The sequence below is a fragment of the Ictalurus furcatus genome, chromosome 28 (genome assembly GCF_023375685.1).
Source record: "Ictalurus furcatus strain D&B chromosome 28, Billie_1.0, whole genome shotgun sequence".
Taxonomy (NCBI): Eukaryota; Metazoa; Chordata; class Actinopteri; order Siluriformes; family Ictaluridae; genus Ictalurus; species Ictalurus furcatus.
The window spans coordinates 5,059,589-5,078,987 of NC_071282.1; the positions used below are offsets into that span (position 1 = coordinate 5,059,589).

Below are 19,399 nucleotides of genomic sequence, written 5' to 3' on the forward strand. Positions count from 1 at the left end.
ATAGGTGGCGTCCCATGTTGTGGGGCATCTTTTCAAGTTTGCTTGTTTTGCTGACAGCTGAAGATGTAGTTGGGCAGACTGCGACCTCACTTCATTATGCTTGAACCCTTCATTGCTGCCAGTACAGCCAATGTCACATTTGACCAAGGCAACAAGGAGGGGTTGATGCACTAGAAAGCGCACAGGAACAAGCAAGTTTGATATCCTGGAAAGGATTTTGGTTAATGAACTTTTTTTTTTTTTTGCATGGTCAGCCATTGAGAGAACTCTACTCCTATTCTGTTGATGCCAGTGCTGTAGGACAAAATTGATGAACACATATTGAAATAGCAGTTCCACTGTCTTTAGAGCCATAGGCGGCCCCTTATTTAGAGCCTGCATTTGATCATCAGTTTATTGCTACCGGGATGACTTCCAAGCCTTAGTTCCTGGGAAGATTAGTCACAAAGTCTGTTGCAGTGTGAAGCCAAAGCCACTGTGAGACTACACTGCAACTGGCGGGGTGACTTGGCTCGGACACAGACCGAAGAGGAACTAATGAAATCAGCAAGCTTATGTTGCAGCAATGAAAGGCTCTGTCAGATGTCGGAATGTCCATAAATTGGTTGCCAATATTCCTTATGAATCAGGTAAAGGCATTACGATGGCAGTACATACATCATGTGAGGCAGGCATTCTGGTGGTGTGGAATTTGCTGAGAGAGCTTACTGAATTGGGTTCATGATGTTCCACCAGATGGAAGATATCGAGGATATTCCTGTGGTCATGGGGAATCCTAGATTTTGGATAAAGCATCTACTTTAGTATTCTTGGAACTGGGTCAGCAAGACAGTGAACTGCAAACGTGGCCGGAATAAAGACGTGCAACACCGAGAAGAATTGAGTCTTTTTGCTGACTCGATGTATTCTGTCTTGCAGTGATCCATGTGCCACCATTCTTCTAAGGCCATTTTGATGGTTGACAAATCTTGCTTATTTTTCTGACAAGAAGATGTAAGGCCCAACTGACTTTGACACATCCAGATCACAGGGTATGCTTTAAAATGGGAGTGCTGGTGAACAGGGGTTCTATATGTGCCCTGTTTCAAGGTAGTCTACATAGGGAAGGTTTTAATAGAGTTGTGGCTGAAGCCTCTAAAGGACTAAAGTTTCTTATAAGTCTTCTATAAATGTATAAAAACCCAAGATTTTATTGGAGTTTATTGACCAATTTAGGCCAAAACCATTCGGTTTATACTTTCGTATAATCCCTGTGAATTAGCCAAGAAGCCCAAAAATCTTGAAATCCGGTAATTTGCAGAGAAATTCACACTTCTGTAACCTAGCTATACATGAATTGCTCGAGGCATGACTTTTAAGATTAAAGAACTTTAGATCAGTGTCTATCAATATAATCCATTGCAAACTTGCTAAAGTACAAAGATATAACTTCACTGATATAGGCATGGAAGATGTCCATATGATATCCACCAAAGACTTGCATTGTCCACTGCTGGTGTGAAAAGTTATTGCCCACGCATATCCATTTTAGATTATTAGCACTGTGTGGATCACACTTAGTCAAGAGCTGGGATAGCACAATTGTGCAGTCCAGACCTCCCATTTACAGGCAACTCTAGGCTTTTAACATTGTCATGGCAAGATACTGATGATAAACTTCTTCCAGGAGACAATATATGTGACACAATTTATTTGTCACATATACATTACAGCACAGTGAAATTCTTTCTTTGCATATCCCATTTCGTTACGAAGCTGGGGTCAGAGCAAAGGGTCAGCCATGATACGGCGCCCCTGGAGCAGAGAGGTTTAAGAGGCCTTGCTCAAGGGCCCAACAGTGGCAGCTTGGCAGTGCTGGGGCTTGACCCTGACCTTGACCCTGACCCTTAGTTACCAAGACCCTTTACCGCTGAGCCACCACTGCCCCACAATTAGATCACAGTGTCTTGATAGGTTTTAAAAGGTAACCTTCAAGAAAACTAGGATTACATCTGTTACAAGTGGAAGATCGTCGGTTAGTCAAAACATTTGTTGTTATTCAGACTTGTGGCTTTGAGATAAAGATGGGCAGTCACACACAAATTGAAAGCAAGAGGTTCAGTTCAATTTGATTTGGGTAGTACGCTAAACAATAGCCATTGCCACAAATTATTTCGATCCCTAAAGAGCAGGCGAGGAAAAATTCCCTGAGATGAAACCTTGAGAGGAACCAGACAGAGGTTTGTTCTTATAGACTCACTAACTTTCTTGGCACGTTGTAGACGTTCTCTTTTGTGGTAGAGCGGACCTCGAGGGATACACCTTCAAAGTGAAAGTCAATCTGTAGTCCATGCGCACACAACCGCACTCACACAGAGCCAGGAGAATGTGAAGACGTTTAAAAGATGCCTTTAAGTTCCAATGAGACAGGTGTATTTCTGTCAAGTGAAAGGCAAATGAGAGGAACCTTTAGGTTACTGAGGGACAGATGACTGGAAGTAGCTAAGAAGCGAAAGGAAGAGGGAGAGAAGAGACGAAACAGAAGTGTTCAAGTTGCGTTACCCTTTATTGCCCTTGTAACAGAAGCAGCAATTGCCCCCTCATCTTTGCTTGCTAAAGCACAAAACACTTATTAGCTTTGTTGTTCTGTCAGCCTGTAGGAATAAACTAGGTAGGAGCGATTGATGTACTGTGCTGTGCACTTGTATCCTGCGTGACTGCGTGCAAGTCCATCAGGATCGGCAACTCCACCGCCAGCATCACCACACTGAACACCGGCGCTCCCCAGGGCTGTGTGCTCAGTCCACTGCTGTTTACCCTGCTGACTCATGACTGTGCTGAACAGTTCAGTTCTAATCTAATCACATCAAGTTTGCTGATGACACAACAGTTGTGGGCCTCATCAGCAACAATGATGAGTCAGCATACCGGGAGGTGGTGAACCAGCTCACAGAATGGTGTAGAGATAACAATCTCTCTCTTAATGTTGATAAGACTAAAGAGATGATTGTCGACTTTAGGAAAACCCAAGTAGAGCACTCACCGCTGCACATCAACGGAACAACTGTGGAGAGAGTCTAAAGCTCCAAGTTTCTTGGAGTGCACATGACTGAGGACCTCTCCTGGATTCTCAACGCCACCTGCCTAGCCAAGAAGGCCCAGCAGCGTGTCCGCTTCTTGCGGAAGCTGAAGAGAGCCAAACTTCCCCCTCCCATCCTCACCTCCTTCTACAGAGGGATGAATGAGAGCGTCCTGTCCAGGTGTCTCACAGTGTGGTACGGAACTGCACAGCCTCCGACCGCAAGACTCACAGCGACTTGTGAGGACAGCTGAATAGATCATCGGGGTCTCTCTACCCACCATCGACACCACATTCAACAACCGCTGCTTCTGCAAAGCCACCAGTATTACTGATGACCCCTCTCACCCTTTTCATGGACTTTTCACCCTCCTGCCATCTGGCAGACGGTATAGGAGCATCCGTGCCACCACCAGCAGACTCCGCAACAGTTTCCTCCCTAAGGCAGTCAGATTACTCAACACCTTGCTGCCACCCAGAGCTCACCTGGGCTAACTAACTCAATAAGACTCAGTACTAGTGCACATGCACTCACCCAGTAAGACTCAGTACTACTGCACACTGCACTTTACATAGCTGCATCAGTCACTTTATACTATGGAACTTTTTTGCTGCCAGTATTGCTGCTATACTTGTGCTGCTACATCACTCTCCTATGTATTTATTGTTTGTTCTCTGTATTTATTGTTTTGCACTCGTCTCACACTGTTATGTAGTGTTGCGTACTGTTCCGTGTTGCACCATGGTCCTGAAGATCCGTCATTTCGTTCCAATGCATCCAAGCTATATAGAGGACTGACAACAAAAACCCACTTGACTAGACTTGACTTGAAGTGGCTGAGACACAACCTGACTCGTTTGCTCTTTTGTTCATTTCTCATTATACAGGGGATGAGACAAAGACTCAACAGTAAGACCCTGTAACAAACCAAAGTATGCAAAATAACATAAAAATGAAGAAAGCAACATCATGTAACACAAAATAGAAACTTAATAGAACAAGATCATATTACAGTAATACTACCGACTCTGTTTTATCGTGACAAGCATCCCACACAGGAGAGACTGCAAAGAATTCCGAGATTAATTAGTTTGCCATGAAGCTAAACCATGCCAAGGGTTGTAGTTAAATATAAATTCACATGATAAATTAAGTTCATCCCACAACTATATTGGCTGGTAGTTACAGCTTAAAACTGAAGTCATAATTCTCCCTTACCTGCACATTTGAGTTTTAGTTTTACTGCACAATAACCTCTGATTGACCTGAGCTGTTTTGACACATCTTGTGGTCAGATTTCTCTTGGATTCCTGCTCAGCTGTCTTTCCTCGATGGCTGTTGATGCCTGGTTTAGAAATTTGACAGTAAGTCTCAGTGATTGGAAACTGAACCACAGAGATGAAAGGGATCAGTCCTTGATTTGTATGGTGAACTTGTAACCAGCTTTTGCTAAGCTTTATGAGGCATACCCTGCCTGCATCAAATATCTCTACAATGTCAAGCTAGGCTGTCAGCATATCGCTTGCCCTTGAGCAAATGGGATGGCTAAGTGTAGTGGGAAATATTTAATTTATAAGTTATTAATCTTTCATTTCTCCTTGCCAATTTGATATTGATGCTTTGTCTCAAGTGGAATGTCGTTGTCTATACATAGCGCACAACTTTGGTTTGATACGGGACAGCTGGGGCACTTTGATTGACCTAACCCAAATGCATGCTTTAGCAGGCAGAATCCATGACTGGTGTAACCGCAGCGGTCGCTAATACGCCGCAGCTGTTTCCAACTGATTTTCTCATAAAGAAATGTCTCAAATAGCTCTGAGAGATGCAAGCTAAGCTCTTTTGACACGCCGAAACTCTCAGTTGCTTCGAAAGCTTTTGCAGCCTTACTCAAAAAAAAAAAAACAACCCCCATCATTCTTCATTCAAGTACCAGCTATATATAGGAGACATACACTCACCAACCAGTTTAGTCGGTTTATACACCTGTACAACTGCTCATCCATGTACTCATCCATTCAACCAGTCATGTGGCAGAAGGGCAGTGAGTAAAATCATACAGATACAGGTCAAGAACTTCAGCTACACTTCAAACGTCAGAACGGGGGGAAATGTGATCTTTGACTGTAGCACTGAGTATTTCAGAAACTGCTGCACTCCTTTGATTTTTCACGCACAGAAGCCTCTAGAGTTCACACAGAATGGTGCGGAAAAGGAAAAAGATTTTTGTTCAGGAAACGCTTTGTTGATATTGATGATGAGAGAGCGCTGACAAAAAGTCTACAGTAACTTGAATAGTTACTCTTTACAACTGTGGTAAGCAGAAAAGCATTTCAGAATGCGTATGCTCACCGTATGCGTATTCCTGTTCTTGTGGTCTGCTCCTGTTGTAACGTTTGGCGTGTCGTGCGTTCTGAGATGCTTTTCTGCTCACCACGGTTGTAAAGAGTGGCTACCGTAGCCTTCTTGTCAGCTCCAACCAATACGGCCATTCTCCTCCGACCTCTCTCATCAACAAGCTTGCAGAACTGCTGCTCACCGGATGTTTTTATTTGTTCGTTTTTCACACGCTTCAAGAACAGCAGTTGACCTGAGCATGAACTGAACCTCTTGACCTGTACATAAGCATGCGTATATGAATTGCGTTGCTCCCAAATGACTGGCTCCTTGGCTCCTTTCTTGAATGGGCAGGTATTCCTAATAAAGTGGCAGGTGTTTCTATGTTGTCATATAATCTGGCTTGATAGAGGCCTGCCTTACAAGTGAATAGCAAGCAGGGCAGCCCACATATTTAGAAGGAGAAAATATTGCATAACAAGTTTGTTTTTGTGTTCTTCCCATCTTGACACTCCCACACTTAGCCTTTAAATGTAGCCTTGTCGAGTAATTACACATCCGCTATGTATTAATCAACTGTAGATGAACTTCACAGCTCTCACTGTGGCACTGAACAGTCCATCTCTGTTAAGGTCATGTCAAAGCAGATTTCTGTCCAGGTATTTTGACATTTCAAGTAATTGTGCGCTTTTAAACACAAACCACAAGTTCAGCCTTTTTTCTTTTTTTTTTTTTTTTTTGTCAGCATTTAAATGGTTCTTAATAGGTTAGGTTATTTTTTTTTTCTTCTACCTCTTGTTTTTGTCAAAGTTGGTTCATGTCAGAAAAGAGAGTTTGACCTGAACGAGATCTCCCAGGCCTTTGGATTTATGAGGCTTCTTTGTAATCACACCTTCGAACAAACTGGAAAAGTACTGCATCCTGGCTGTCAATGTTAAACAACTCTCTTTCTTTCATTCTCTCTCTCTCTCTCTCTCTCTCTCTCTCTGCTCTTACACAGGGTCTCAAACCCATGGATCACAATGGGCTGTCAGATCCCTATGTTAAACTACACCTGCTACCTGGAGCCAGCAAAGTATGTACTTGTGTGCTCTATAGACACACCTTTTCCATGTTTAGAACATGTTTAAACCTTATATAGGTGATACATATCATTTACACGGCTTGTATACGTGGTGTGTGGTGAATTTAGCTTAGCAAAATGATATAATAAATTCTCCAACTACCCCATTGGGCTAGTGGAAGATCCAGTGTTCTCCCAAGAATCCTTTTTTTTTTTTTTTTGGATCATGGGGTGTATTACTGAAAGCTCCTAACTTTAGAATCCTATCTTATCTGTTTGGTAACCATGGCGATTTCAGTTAGGACCTCATTTAGGACAAAAGCTGTTACAGAATAGCATTTCCTAAGTGTATTATCTTATCTTAACTACACATAGGAAAAGGGTATTACGGAAGCATCCTAACAAGATGACAAAAACAATCCTAAAAACTTTAGGACAAGCCCGTTGGTGTCCTAACTTAAAACGTATTTGAAAGCCGACGATAACAGTTACATTACGATAGCCATTGTACGGCGTTACATTTATTAACGGTACAAGACGAAGAACTGTGATGTTTGATTGCGGAAAGACTTCTGGAGTACCCAAATGATGTGCTGTGTCTTTGACGACGAAACACCGATCAGTAATTAAAGACTTCCGTGAAATATGATGATGCAATTAGCACAAGAATTGCGAGGAACATTACAGAAGCCAGCGAACCGTCACGGAGAATTACCGGTCGTAGTGCAAGTGATTTTACTATTCAACATACTCCATTTTAATTGAGAGTTGATTATTGAACTCGATGGAGCAGTTTAAGATTTCTTAACTGGAGATAGGATAAGATTTTGTAAGATAAGATAAGATAAGAATCCTAAATCAAGTTAAGATTTGCTCCTGTAATGCAAATTTGTGAAAAATCCTAATTTAACTGATCAGATCTTAACTCAAGACTGTAGTACGCCCCCCTGAAACCTAACTGACTAGGCTGAAAAGTGGTAGATAACGTAATGTAATGATGCTAGTGATCAAGTTAAGTACATTAATACGGAACTGAACGAGTATATGATCGTATAATACATGAAGCACGATGCGCTAAATGACAGCTTAGCGCTGATCTTTATTTTGCCCGGTTTTTCATCAGTCTCCACATACCCACGTGTTCCTGATTATGAAAACGATCGTCTGTGCATGCTAATTAATCCGACTAGCATAAATTTGTTCTGCCATGAGCCAGATCGATGCAACAGGCAGTGGGATTTAGAACAAGTAGCTTGCCAAATAGTTGGCTACGATAGCTGATTTGCCATTGTTACAAAGCAAAGACTTATTTCTGGTTCTCCGCAATGTATAAGCAAGTTTATATAACATCTTTGAGGAGCATTATATAATATTTCGAAAGCTGAAGATTCACCCACCTTTAGATAGCAGCTTAAGTATGACTTTATTTATTGGCAAATGTTTGTTTTTTTTTTTCCCTGAATATAACATACTTTGCTACCTGAACTTTAATAAACCACACATATATATTTATTTATTTATTTATTTCACCAAAATGGCATGGAAATGCATTATTTACTTTTGAATCTTCTTGTGAAGATCATGTTGCGTAAGGAGCCATCTTATTTTTTTCACCCCTCCAGCTCGTATCCAAACACCTCCATTTTCTACAGTGACAAACCATCAAATTTGTCACCTGGTGCACTTTCGATTTCCACTTTTCTAAGTAGTTAAAGATCTACTGTCAAGTGATGATTTGATTTTTTTTTTCCCTCATGCGTTATTCCCGAACTTTGTCTTCTTTTTCAGGCCAATAAGCTCCGGACCAAGACTCTGCGCAACACCCTCAACCCCGTATGGAGCGAGACGCTGACCTACTACGGCATCACCGATGAGGACATGGTCCGCAAAACACTCAGGTACCCGCTCACTCCTGAAGTCTTCCTGAACGTGCACACGCTTCCACATCACAGCGTTGTCTTTTCCCATTTGTCACGACAGCATTGTTCTCACACTCTGATACACGCTCAGTTTATTCACTCTCATGGTCTGCAGTACGCTTTTCCAATTTTGCATTCATGGCGTACAGCTGAGGTTTCAAAAGGCATAAAATAATTGAGCCTTGTTGTCTGCTGTATGGTTTAAATCTGCCTGCAGATCAGCACTAAGAAGGGATTTGCCTGTTCAACTAGGCAACTAGGTTAATCTTCTTTTAATGCCGGAGATTGTGCGCATCACACATCCGTTAACCAGTAATACGCGCACAAGGACGCTAATGCTGTTCTGCCTTGTTACTTCCATCACCGTTTCGGTCCTGACGCAAATCCGAGTGCTAAAAATTCGATCATTTCTTTTACAATGGATATAAAATAATCTAGACACCTCTGTTGAAACGGCAGGATTTTGTGAAGTAAAAGAATGACACTAAGATAAATCATGTCAGATCTTTTCCCACCTTTAATGTGCGAAATAAAGTGGGAAAACAATCAGAAAAATTTACGGGGCGGGGGGGGGATTAAATAAAATTAAAAAAAACTTACAATAACCTAGTTGCATAAGTATGCACACCCCTAAACCAATACTTTGTTGAAGCACCTTTTGATTTTATTACACCACTCAGTCTTTTTGGATAAGAGTCTGTCAGAGTGGCACATCTCGACTAGGCAGTATTTTCCCACTCTTTGTTCCAAAAACATTCTAGGGCATCTCCTGTGCACCGCATCTCCGCTACAGGTCACCCCACAGAGTTTTAGTTGGATTCAGGTCTGGACTCTGGCTAGGCCATTCAAAAACATTGATCTTCTTTTGGTTAAGCCGTTCCTTTGTTGATTTGGATGCATGCTTTGGGTCCCTGTCGTGCAGAAAGGTGAAATTCCTTTCCATCTTCAGCTTATCTTTTGCCTTAAAATCGACTGGTATTTGTAGCTATTCATGATTCCCTCCATCTTGAAAAAAGCTCCAGTTCTAGTTGAAGAAATGCGGCCATAAAGCATAATGCTGCCACCACCATGCTTCACAGTGGGTGTGGTGTTCTTTTGGCAGTTTTTGGATTTATGGAATTATCATCAGACCGTAACAGATTTTGCCAGATAGTTTGGGGTGATTTAATGATGATTGAGGTCAACGTGTGCTCAATTAATATTGCTGGTTTTAGTGCGTTATTGGAAAAGCGGAAGGCGTACAACGGAAGGTATCGGTACCCAAGTCAAATGCAATTTCTGTGGATTTCACGGACGTTCACGACGCATTCCATATTTTTTTTTTTACTTAATAGGAATTAGAGATTTCCTCCAGTGGACGTGAACTCTATCGGACTTTTAGGATCCGCTCCACTCTGTTTCATTCTTAATAGTGCAGTTTGTTCCCTAAGCGGCAGAAGAGAATACATCAGCCTCCGCTTCATTCCTATGCTAAGCACTTTCGTAGTGTTGTCGCCTCTCTTCAGATGTCACATTAAGCATTCTACAGCAATAAATAAAGAAATAATGCGTGTATTTGCGACTAAATCGCTGCAGGTTAGGAGCGAAAGGGCGAGTGTGCCACATCTCTCACATGTCTGTCTGGACTGTAGTGAAATTAATGAGGCATGGCAACGGCTCTGCAGAGATCGCTTGTGATGAACGGCTCAACTCTGTACTTTCTCAGGACTGCTAATGACTGCTGGCAAAGTGTTAGCAAAGAATTAACCCCGTCAGTCCTGCCGTCCCGTCGCTCTTAGAGATGCAGCCAACCCACACCCACCCCCTCTTTACGATACTGAGAAATTCGCGATATTGTATGTAGCTCGGTTTTAATTCCGCATCTTTGTCGTTGACATACAGGGTTACAATTTAGACTTTTTTTTTGTACGTTTTCAGTTTATATTTCTTTAGAAACTGATGAAGTAATGAATGTTCATCCTACATAGTGATGTTTTGTAGGTAGAAGTTTTACTTCCTGTTCCAATACTGTGACCCACCTTGACCTGCATGTTCTTATTGCCAGAGCATGCTCGCAGCTGTGTGTGTGTGTGTGCACAGGTAATGTGTATTGATCTGGGAGGGCCCACCTGATGATTCACCATGGCTTTTCTTTAGGCCCGTCTCCGCTAGTTTCCATGGAAACGCAAAGTATCCTTCAAAGGTCTTTCTTTTCGGGGGACGAGCGCTCGCCCTTCATGCAAATAAGCACTAAACAATGACAAATCATCAGCCTCCAATCTGTCATTTCTGAAACGCTTTCAGTCTTTGGCCCGTAAGTCAGGGCTGCGCTTTTTTTTTTTTTTAAGCACCTTGTCTAGCCTTGACGTGTCCTGGCCTGCAAAACCCAGCCTCTCTGTGTGGACATTCAGGGAATGAAATGACTTTATTATATGTGGCTCACTCTCTCTCTCTCTTTCTCTCTCTCTCTTTCTCTCTCTCTCTCTCTCTCTCTAGCTCACTACTGCATGAACAAATAAAAAAGAGCAGATCTTAAACGTCAAAAGCCTTTCTGTAGCAGTGAGAAATGTGCATTCAGTTCCCATGTCTCTGACTAGGAGTCAAGACTAAGACACATTAAATGTACCCCAGTAAAGGCGTTTTTAAGATGACGTCATGTTTATCGACAGTACCGGCAATATCGCCAGTGATTGGTTAATGTGGTACGAGGTAAATACACACCTATCTGACGATACAAGTGGTGCATATACGTAGTAAATTAAATCGAACATTTACCCAGAGTATAACATTGACCCTTGAGTAATATTGACTTTGTCACTGAACATCTAGAGAAAAACCAATTGAACTGTGGGAGGATATGCGGTCGATGTAGCCTTCAATACGTCTCGGATATTATCAGGTAATCTGCATAACTGCATAAAAAAAACCTCAACCCAACTAACTCACTATCCCACTCCCAGTTTTTAATGTGCTTATTGTCTTTCACAATATTGCACATTAACTTGACTGTGATGTGGATGGCCAGCGTTAATCACTTCAGATCTGGTCCTGCAATGTTCTGTGATATACCGATAACCTAAAATTAGTTTAGATATTCTCCAAATTATCCCCGTAACGAGTGACTTTTAGCCTTAAGTTTGAAGTTCTACTTGGAACAGGTCAAATACAACAAGTAAAGATAGCTTGTAAATGGCGTCAATGACGATGACTACAAACATCCTTCTACAATCTGCATGAACCGATCGTGGCTCCTCGTGTCCATCTCTCCCTCTGAGACTCTCTCTTCGTAGGTCACTGTTACACAACGTTAGTAATCAATGAGGCTGAGCCCTGGGAAAATTCATGCTATGGCTATTTATATCCCGGATGCATTTCCGGGAAAAGGAAAAACATGAAAGTGTGTTAGTGAAGATGTTGGGGCACCACAGCTTCAGTGAATCTTGACTGTTTAGGTAATGTTCTAGATAATTCGACTAGGCTAATCGTTAGCTAAATGTTAGCTGGTTAATAGGGATTTTAGTAGAACATAAAACACCTGCATCTATCTTATTATGGTTCATACCTTTTGTTCCATCTAAAGGTTACTGAGGCACATTGAAGGTTTTCTGGAGGCCAAACACCTTACTAAAGACACTTCGTGTTGGTTTTATCTTTAATTTGAGAAAGAACACGAGGGCGAATGTGTATTAGGTAGCAGACCCGATTATTCAGGCTGAAGTTTTTCAGGAGGTAAGTGACCTGACGGAGGTTGACTTGCTAAGAGCCGATACCCATCCTACTCTGACCCCACCCAGGTATATATCAGACCTGTAGCAAACACAATTTTAGTTCCAGGTGCGTAGGAACTGACATTAACGCTCAGGTGAGTGTACTGCAGTGTGGTCATGTCACCGTATTCAATGATTAATCTGAACTGTCAACACCACCAGGTTATTGCAGCACCTCCTATTGATTTCCTCCGTGCTACAGGTGTGCGCTGTGTGGATTTATGCTTTAGCACTTATCTAGCCTGTAGGGTTTCAGTAGACGTCGTCTTCTCGCACGTCGTAGCACTTTCACAGCTTAAAATCTTGCCATTATTCATGAACACTGATGTACGTCATTTTATATCCCACGTTGCCAGGTCACATCCTCTCTGGCAAATCAGTGGACATCCTATGTAAAAAAAAAAAAGGCTCTGAAGGAACCATTCAATGAGTCCTGAGTCCAGAGCGTGAGACAGAGAGCGTTTTTTTTTTCCTGATGACACTGAAAGGTATTTGGAATGATGTGTATTGGCAGAAGATGAAGCGTGAGCAAAGAAGCGCTCCGGCCGTCCGTCTCACCGCAAAATGGGTTATTCCGTGCCTTCGAGGGTCTCCTTCATTCTTCAACTCGTTTGTCCTTATTATTTGTCATCTCCCACTGTCTCCCCAGGTGGTGTTCTAAGGGTGGGCTTCGCCCCTAAGCTCAGTCTGACATGCCACTTTTTGTCCCACTTTTTTGTCTTTTCTTTCATGTTGAGATGTATTTCAATCAGATTAACAGCGCTGCTGAATTCCAATTGGTCAGGAGGCGTCGATTCATTTTCCATCACAACAGCTCTCGCCATCACACCACTGGCAAAGTTAATTATTTTCCTAAAACAGCGTACCCCGTCATGTTTTATTCCTTACATATAACACCATAAACGTTGTAATTATCTAACACCGTCCCGAGTGATGGCAAGACCTTTGCAGAAGCTATGTGAGGGGGCACAGATCTCTGACTCGCGCAGCACTTCTGTCTGATAGCACTACGATATTAATTAAGACCAAGGGGAAAATGGCTCGAGTATCGTCAGGTGTACCTTATTAGACCTCATGCAGCTTTATGCACACTTTCCCACGCATGACAGCAACGTCTGATTAAGCGGCGTAATTGTTTTCTCTGCCGACATCATTAAAGCTGAGACTGTGGACTCCTCCTTAGTAACAGGAGTCGAAGTTCTAGCAGACTCGGAGAACCCTGAAAGAATTCCATTTCATTAGTGACATTTAACTATGCAGGTGAAAACCCTATATACATTAAAATTAGAAGGAAAGTGTCATGTACGCTCTTACCCGAGCTACTTACGAGACCTTTCGTGAGACCTTTTGAGAGTGAATAAGAGTATGTGGGTGAGTGAGTGGGCAATCATATACCAAATCCCCAACACACCTACACACCTACACACATACACAGACTTCAATAAAAGAAAAACCTTGAGAATAGTACATATGTACACTTACTATGTCAATTCCATCTCACGTACAGATGGCTTGGAGTCCAACAATAATGTAATAATATCTAGTATGGGTTGGCGACGTGGCAAAAATATCATATTACGAAACATTTCTGCGCTACATGATGCATCACTTTCAGCGTTCAAAAAAACTTTACACTGTAATATTTTACGATCGTCAATCTAAACTGTGTCATTTCTATAGCAACAACTTAGATAGGTACATTCTACAGCTAACTATTTTTGTCTTATTAACTTTAAGAAAAAAAAAAATTCCAATTTAAAAATTTTACCCGTCTTCCATCAGGCCTTTAAAGATTTATTCGCTACACGTCGTACTGTCAAGATACAGTTCGGCCACTTCTTTTTTTTTTTTTTTTTTTTTTTTTTTTTCCTTTTTTTTTATATCTCTCTGGAAAGCTAGAGATTTGTAAAACTGCCCACTACTTCACAGGAACACTGGCTAACCATCTGTCAATTCCTGAGGAGTTACATGATACATGAACAGCACTATGAGTCATAACCCATCTTCATTTTCAGAATGATAGTATAACTAAGAAAATCTCTTGTATTTGGGGATCCTGATGCAACAATTATTCTGAGATTTAAAAAAAAAAAAAAGATGACTTTGTAAATTTTGTAAGCAATAGATGTTTTTTTGCTTCTTTATTTATTTATTTTTATTTTTTTTGGACATGACCTTTGTTTCTGCTTGGATTGGTGCTGCAATGTCGGGGCGCTTTCATTCCTATTAGTCTGTTTTCTGAAGCCGAATCAGCTAAATTGATACCTTTTGGTTCATTTGCTATTTGGTTTGGTTTCCGACTGCAATAATTAAACAAACCAAAAAAGCGTAAAACGTTGGGGAGGATATAGCTTTCATTCACTGGCCAGAAATCCAGTGACAGGGGGGGAAAAAAAAAAAAAGTGCAGCGTAGGAATCGCAAAAATCACCCGTGCATGGAGAAATAAATGAATTGACACTTAAATAAAGAGTTTAAGATATTTGGTGTAGCGAAGCCACCCTTTATTTTCTCTTTATGTTCGTTCATCCCACTATTCACAACACATGGCATTTCTGCAGACCTACAGCTCTGTCCTTTGGCTCAGTTAGGCAGATTGTATCTTAAAAATATATATATATATATATATATATATATATATATAATCATCTGAAAAAGGTGCATGCAATCTCAAATACATGGCATGTTTGGTTCACTTCCTGCAGTTGGGTTGATTCAGAGTCAAACAGCTTTCTCGCTGCATTCGAACTGCACTAGGGTTCACTTGGAACTGGACCAAGACACTCTCAGGTCGGTTGTTTTGGCCCACACCCGTGTGCGACTGGCACTCTGGCGTTCTTACCTGCGCAAACAAACCGCACTGTGGAGCGAAAACTCGCCAGGGTTCAATTGAAAACGCTGTAAGAGCTCTCAGTGCTTTATTTGGAACTTGGTCCTAATCCAACACCAAACTCTATCTAAAAGAAGCAGAAGCAGTGTCTCCATCCTTCCCTAGCATATATTTAGTTTCTCTCTAGTGGTGTAATTGGGTAAGAAACTTGCGTTCTCTCATTAGGATCCAAGTGTCATGTGGGAATTGGCAGTGAATAACAGTAGAGTGTTAAAAATGAATTCAGTATACGTTATTGCACCGTCTGCACTAATGGTAAACGAAAATGGTTCATGAGAAGTCTGTAAATAAGTTGGTCCTCCAGTCAAAGCCGTACTAATCTCTTTTCAGTGGTAAACGTGCTATAAAACAAACAGAATAGATAGTAAACAAAATAATCCCATGACCGTTATACTCCACAGCACTGTTAATTAAGGAGGGAAGTGAAATTTATCATCGACATTCAGCCACAAATTAAAATGAAATTAACGAAGCTTGAGGATACAGCCTTTGTGATTGATGAACCCTTGTGCCTGTCATAATGCCCTGTTCAACTTCACCTAATTGCATTATTTACCTCTAATATCCTGAACCCTGCCTCTTTTGTCCAACCTGTTGCACTGATGAGTTTTATGGCAGCGTTTAATCTTGTCCCTGTGGTTACTGTTGCCACAGGATTTCCGTGTGTGATGAGGACAAATTCCGGCACAATGAATTCATCGGCGAGACTCGGATCCCCCTGAAAAAGCTCAAGCCCAACCAGACCAAGAACTTCTACAACTGCCTGGAGAAGCAGCTGCCTGTGAGTAATTCCTAATCATCAGACTTATGAGAGCTCATACACGTGAAAATATCGGAAATTATTTATTACAGTGAATCAAAATGCCTTTGGATAACTGGAAAATTAGGTGTTTACAAAGATGCTTGAAGCTCCAGATGCCAAACTGATGATTGTTGCTGTTCACATTGCATATCAGTCTAATCTAATAAGAAAGCGTTCAGTGATTGAGTTGCCTGATGATGATGTGCAAGCATTGTACGTCTGAGTTATGATGATGTAATGATGTTAGACTTACTGTGTGTCTAAATCTTAGATGGGGAATTGCGTTAGGGACTTGGGCTCGAGTTGCATCTGAGTCGCTCACAGCTCAACTAGGACTCTCAATTGACTGACTTATGATGTGACTTGGACTCACACCTGAATGACTTGTAATTTGACTTGAAGTAGCACTTGACTGACTTGCGATTTGACATGGATTCACACCTCAATGACGTGTAATTTGACTTGGACTCACACTTGACTGACATACGATGTGACATTGACTTGCACCTGAATTACTTGTAATTTGACTTGAACTAGCACTTGACTCACTTACGATGTGACCTGGACTTAGACTTGACTGACATATAATTTGCATTGGACTCGCACTTGACTGACTTGCGATTTGACCTGGACTCGCACTTGACTTGCAAATTTATTTGGACTCGCACTTGACTTGCAAATTTATTTGGACTCGCACTTGACTGACTTGCGATTTGACTTGGACTCGAACTTGTAATTGCAGTTCACTGACTTGTGATTTGACTAGGACTCACTTTACTTGTGAATTGACTTGAAACTGCACTTGACTGACTTGAGATTTGACTTGGAGTTGCACTCGACAGCCAATAAATACATTTATTATTGTCTGCACGAGTGTTCCCTGCGGTTTTATAGACAGTGTAGTTTTCCAAAAGAATTTTGTTACGTTTGTACTGTCGTTTTTTTGGTCCTTCTCATAAATGCTAATGCATAATAATACAAGACAAATTAGCACCTTTGTGAAAGAACTATTCAGATAAACTGTTTTAATAACCCACTGTTTCTCCACTGAAAAATCTGGCAACTCGTACATCAGTTTCCTCCCATCTAACAAAGAACTTCAACACACTAAAAGCACTTTGTTTTTAAATGTTACAGGAGCCACAGTCAACCAGAAGGAAATGGAATTCAGTTTAATTACAGGCTTTCATACAAAGTCAATTATTCTGTTTACAGTCTTTTCATTAGAGAGAAAAAATCAGTAGGCATATCCATAGTTACACCCTGCACATCGTTCACTCGTTCTGACACGAGAGTCTCCATTTAATAACACTCTTCCTTACTGAACGTACATTTTTTTGGAACTCTTTGGCGGCTCTTTAGTTGACCGTTTCCAGTGTTTTACAACAGCATGACGAGCTACAGCCTTGATGTGCCTTTTATGGCTGCTTCAAGTCACATTTTGCGCTCCATCTCTTCATGTATGTACTGTAAATCTGGCCATTAGTCATGGCATCATCTTGGTCCTGAATGGTGATCTCAAATGCTGAAAAATGGGTGCTTGTGGACGCGTAAGTGTTCAGTGCTTTAACAAATGAGCAACTTCAGCTTGCAAAATAGCTTAAAGTTTTGTAAGACGAATTCAAACACAACCTGTAATATTGGTTAGTTTGGATGGCAAGTGTATTATCCATTTAGCCTGAAAAAGTAGCTGGGAAACTTGAGACTTGGTCATTACATGCTCTGGATCAAGTCTCTCCAGCACTTTTATTCTCTCTGGTTCAACAGAGAACGTGTTCAATTCTCACCCAGCCGCACGTACACGCGTGAGAGTCGCCTTAAGAGACATTTTAGCATGTGACAAGTACAACTTCTGTCACAGTAAATTCACTGCCCAAGACATTCATCCTTGAAGGAAGCTCAAAACCAAAGAGGACTTTCACCAATTAAAATGGGTTTTCTTTAAGCTCGAGTGCAGCTGTCTGAAGATTAGCCTGAACACCACTTTTTACTTGTTAATGAAAAACACCTCTGGCCTAAGACCTTCCTAAGTCCAGGTATTTTGTAGTGCCAGGATTACGTGAACAGGTTCAGGTGCAGTAGCCACGGCATGAGGTATAAATTTCCTTCTCGGCAAACGCATTATCTGGATTAGCAAACTATTCCGTGCGTTCCCCTTATTAAAGCCCTTATTATTATTGTTCATGTTTCCTCATGAGATTGGTAACCCAAGGTCAGTAACTGCTTTAGACTTTAGAGTATTTTTCCCAGTGAAAGTCTTTCTAATGAAGTTCAGGGCATCTCTTTTGAAGAATTACTCCACTTAAACCGTTATGAACTTTATGCAGTACGGGCAGTATTATGTAATTTAGGAAATTGCTGAATGAAGTCTACCAGTGGTTTATGAGTCCGGCTGTTGTTGTTTTTGTTTCCTTGTGGAGGCATTACATGAAATGTTCTTTCTAATAGTAAAGTAATGACCAAATATGAAAAAATATGGATGCAAGCTTTGCATGGGAATCGGCTTTTTAGCACTCGCTGGCTTCGAGGCTGTACATTAATGTCTTGCACACAGGAAAAAACAGAAGTACACAGAAAATATGTTCGTCTGAATTGATTCCCCGAGTCACATATTTGAATATTTTCATTTCAAGGTGTTTAAGCCATGAGAAACCAAGTCTCTTTAGAAAGCCTATGAGAGGTCAGAGATTCTGAAGCTGTTGATAACCTGGCTCAGAGGCACCGAGAGCTGAAATAAAATGAAATTGCGTACCGGCACAGATCTCTGGAAAACTAATACTATTTTTGTATTATTATTATTATTATTATTATTATTATTATAGTATTTGCAAACTTGTTGGTTTGGATTATAAAGGGAATGGAAGTGCTATGAACCGAGGTGGTAGTAGTATTCCCTTTTCAAATGCATGCTCAATAAACAGTATTGGCCCAGTAATGACACGATTTGCTGTACTGATATACGGTAAGCTGGTCTGGGCCTCGGCGGATATAATTATCTTCTGTTGTGGTCATCCTCATTGTCAGAATCTTTATAAGAATAAAACTCTTATTGGGCACATCCATATGGCTGAATATTTACAGAGCAGCAAGTGAATAAGCAAATCCTCTCACAGTTAACACAAGCTTCTCGTAACCCTAACCGGCATTTCCAAAAGTCTCCGTTTACGAGGGTCGAAAACACCGCGCTAGTGTAAACAGGTCCTTAGTTCGCTAGCTTCACAAAAACACAGGGTGGCGAACATTACCAGGCTAGCTTCCTAGCATCGGCTGCTTTGTGTGTTGTGTGTTATGCATGATGACGTATGACATCTCTAAGATGGTGTACTTTATGATGACTTAAGTCCAAAAACTGCCCCGAGATTCACAGCTGAATCCAACCCCCCCCCCCAAAACTTTCATTTCCTCACACATTTGTCACAGTCATTTAATGTAACAAATCAGTGCGCCGGTCTGCAACGAAAAAAGAGAAAGTGCAAAGGAAAGCAAGTCGATACACTCCATCACGGCCGGTCGTGTCCGACGGCAAATTATCCGAGGCTCTGTGAGCAAAGCCATAGTGTCAGATCCGAGACCGGTTAGGCTGGA

General features: G+C 41.3%; 1 protein-coding gene across 2 annotated transcripts in view; it reads left to right on the forward strand.

The window, feature by feature from the left end:
• doc2b (double C2-like domains, beta) overlaps nt 1-19,399 on the forward strand; it is a 163,886-nt gene that overhangs the window by 125,366 nt on the left and 19,121 nt on the right. For both annotated transcript variants that reach the window (XR_008385026.1, XM_053617972.1), the window contains exons 11-13: nt 6,397-6,471; nt 8,248-8,357; nt 15,667-15,793. Coding sequence is in view for 1 of the 2 variants with exons in the window: in XM_053617972.1 (XP_053473947.1) it covers nt 6,397-6,471; nt 8,248-8,357; nt 15,667-15,793 (312 nt within the window). In the remaining variant the exon portion in view is untranslated. The remainder of the gene's footprint in view (nt 1-6,396; nt 6,472-8,247; nt 8,358-15,666; nt 15,794-19,399) is intronic.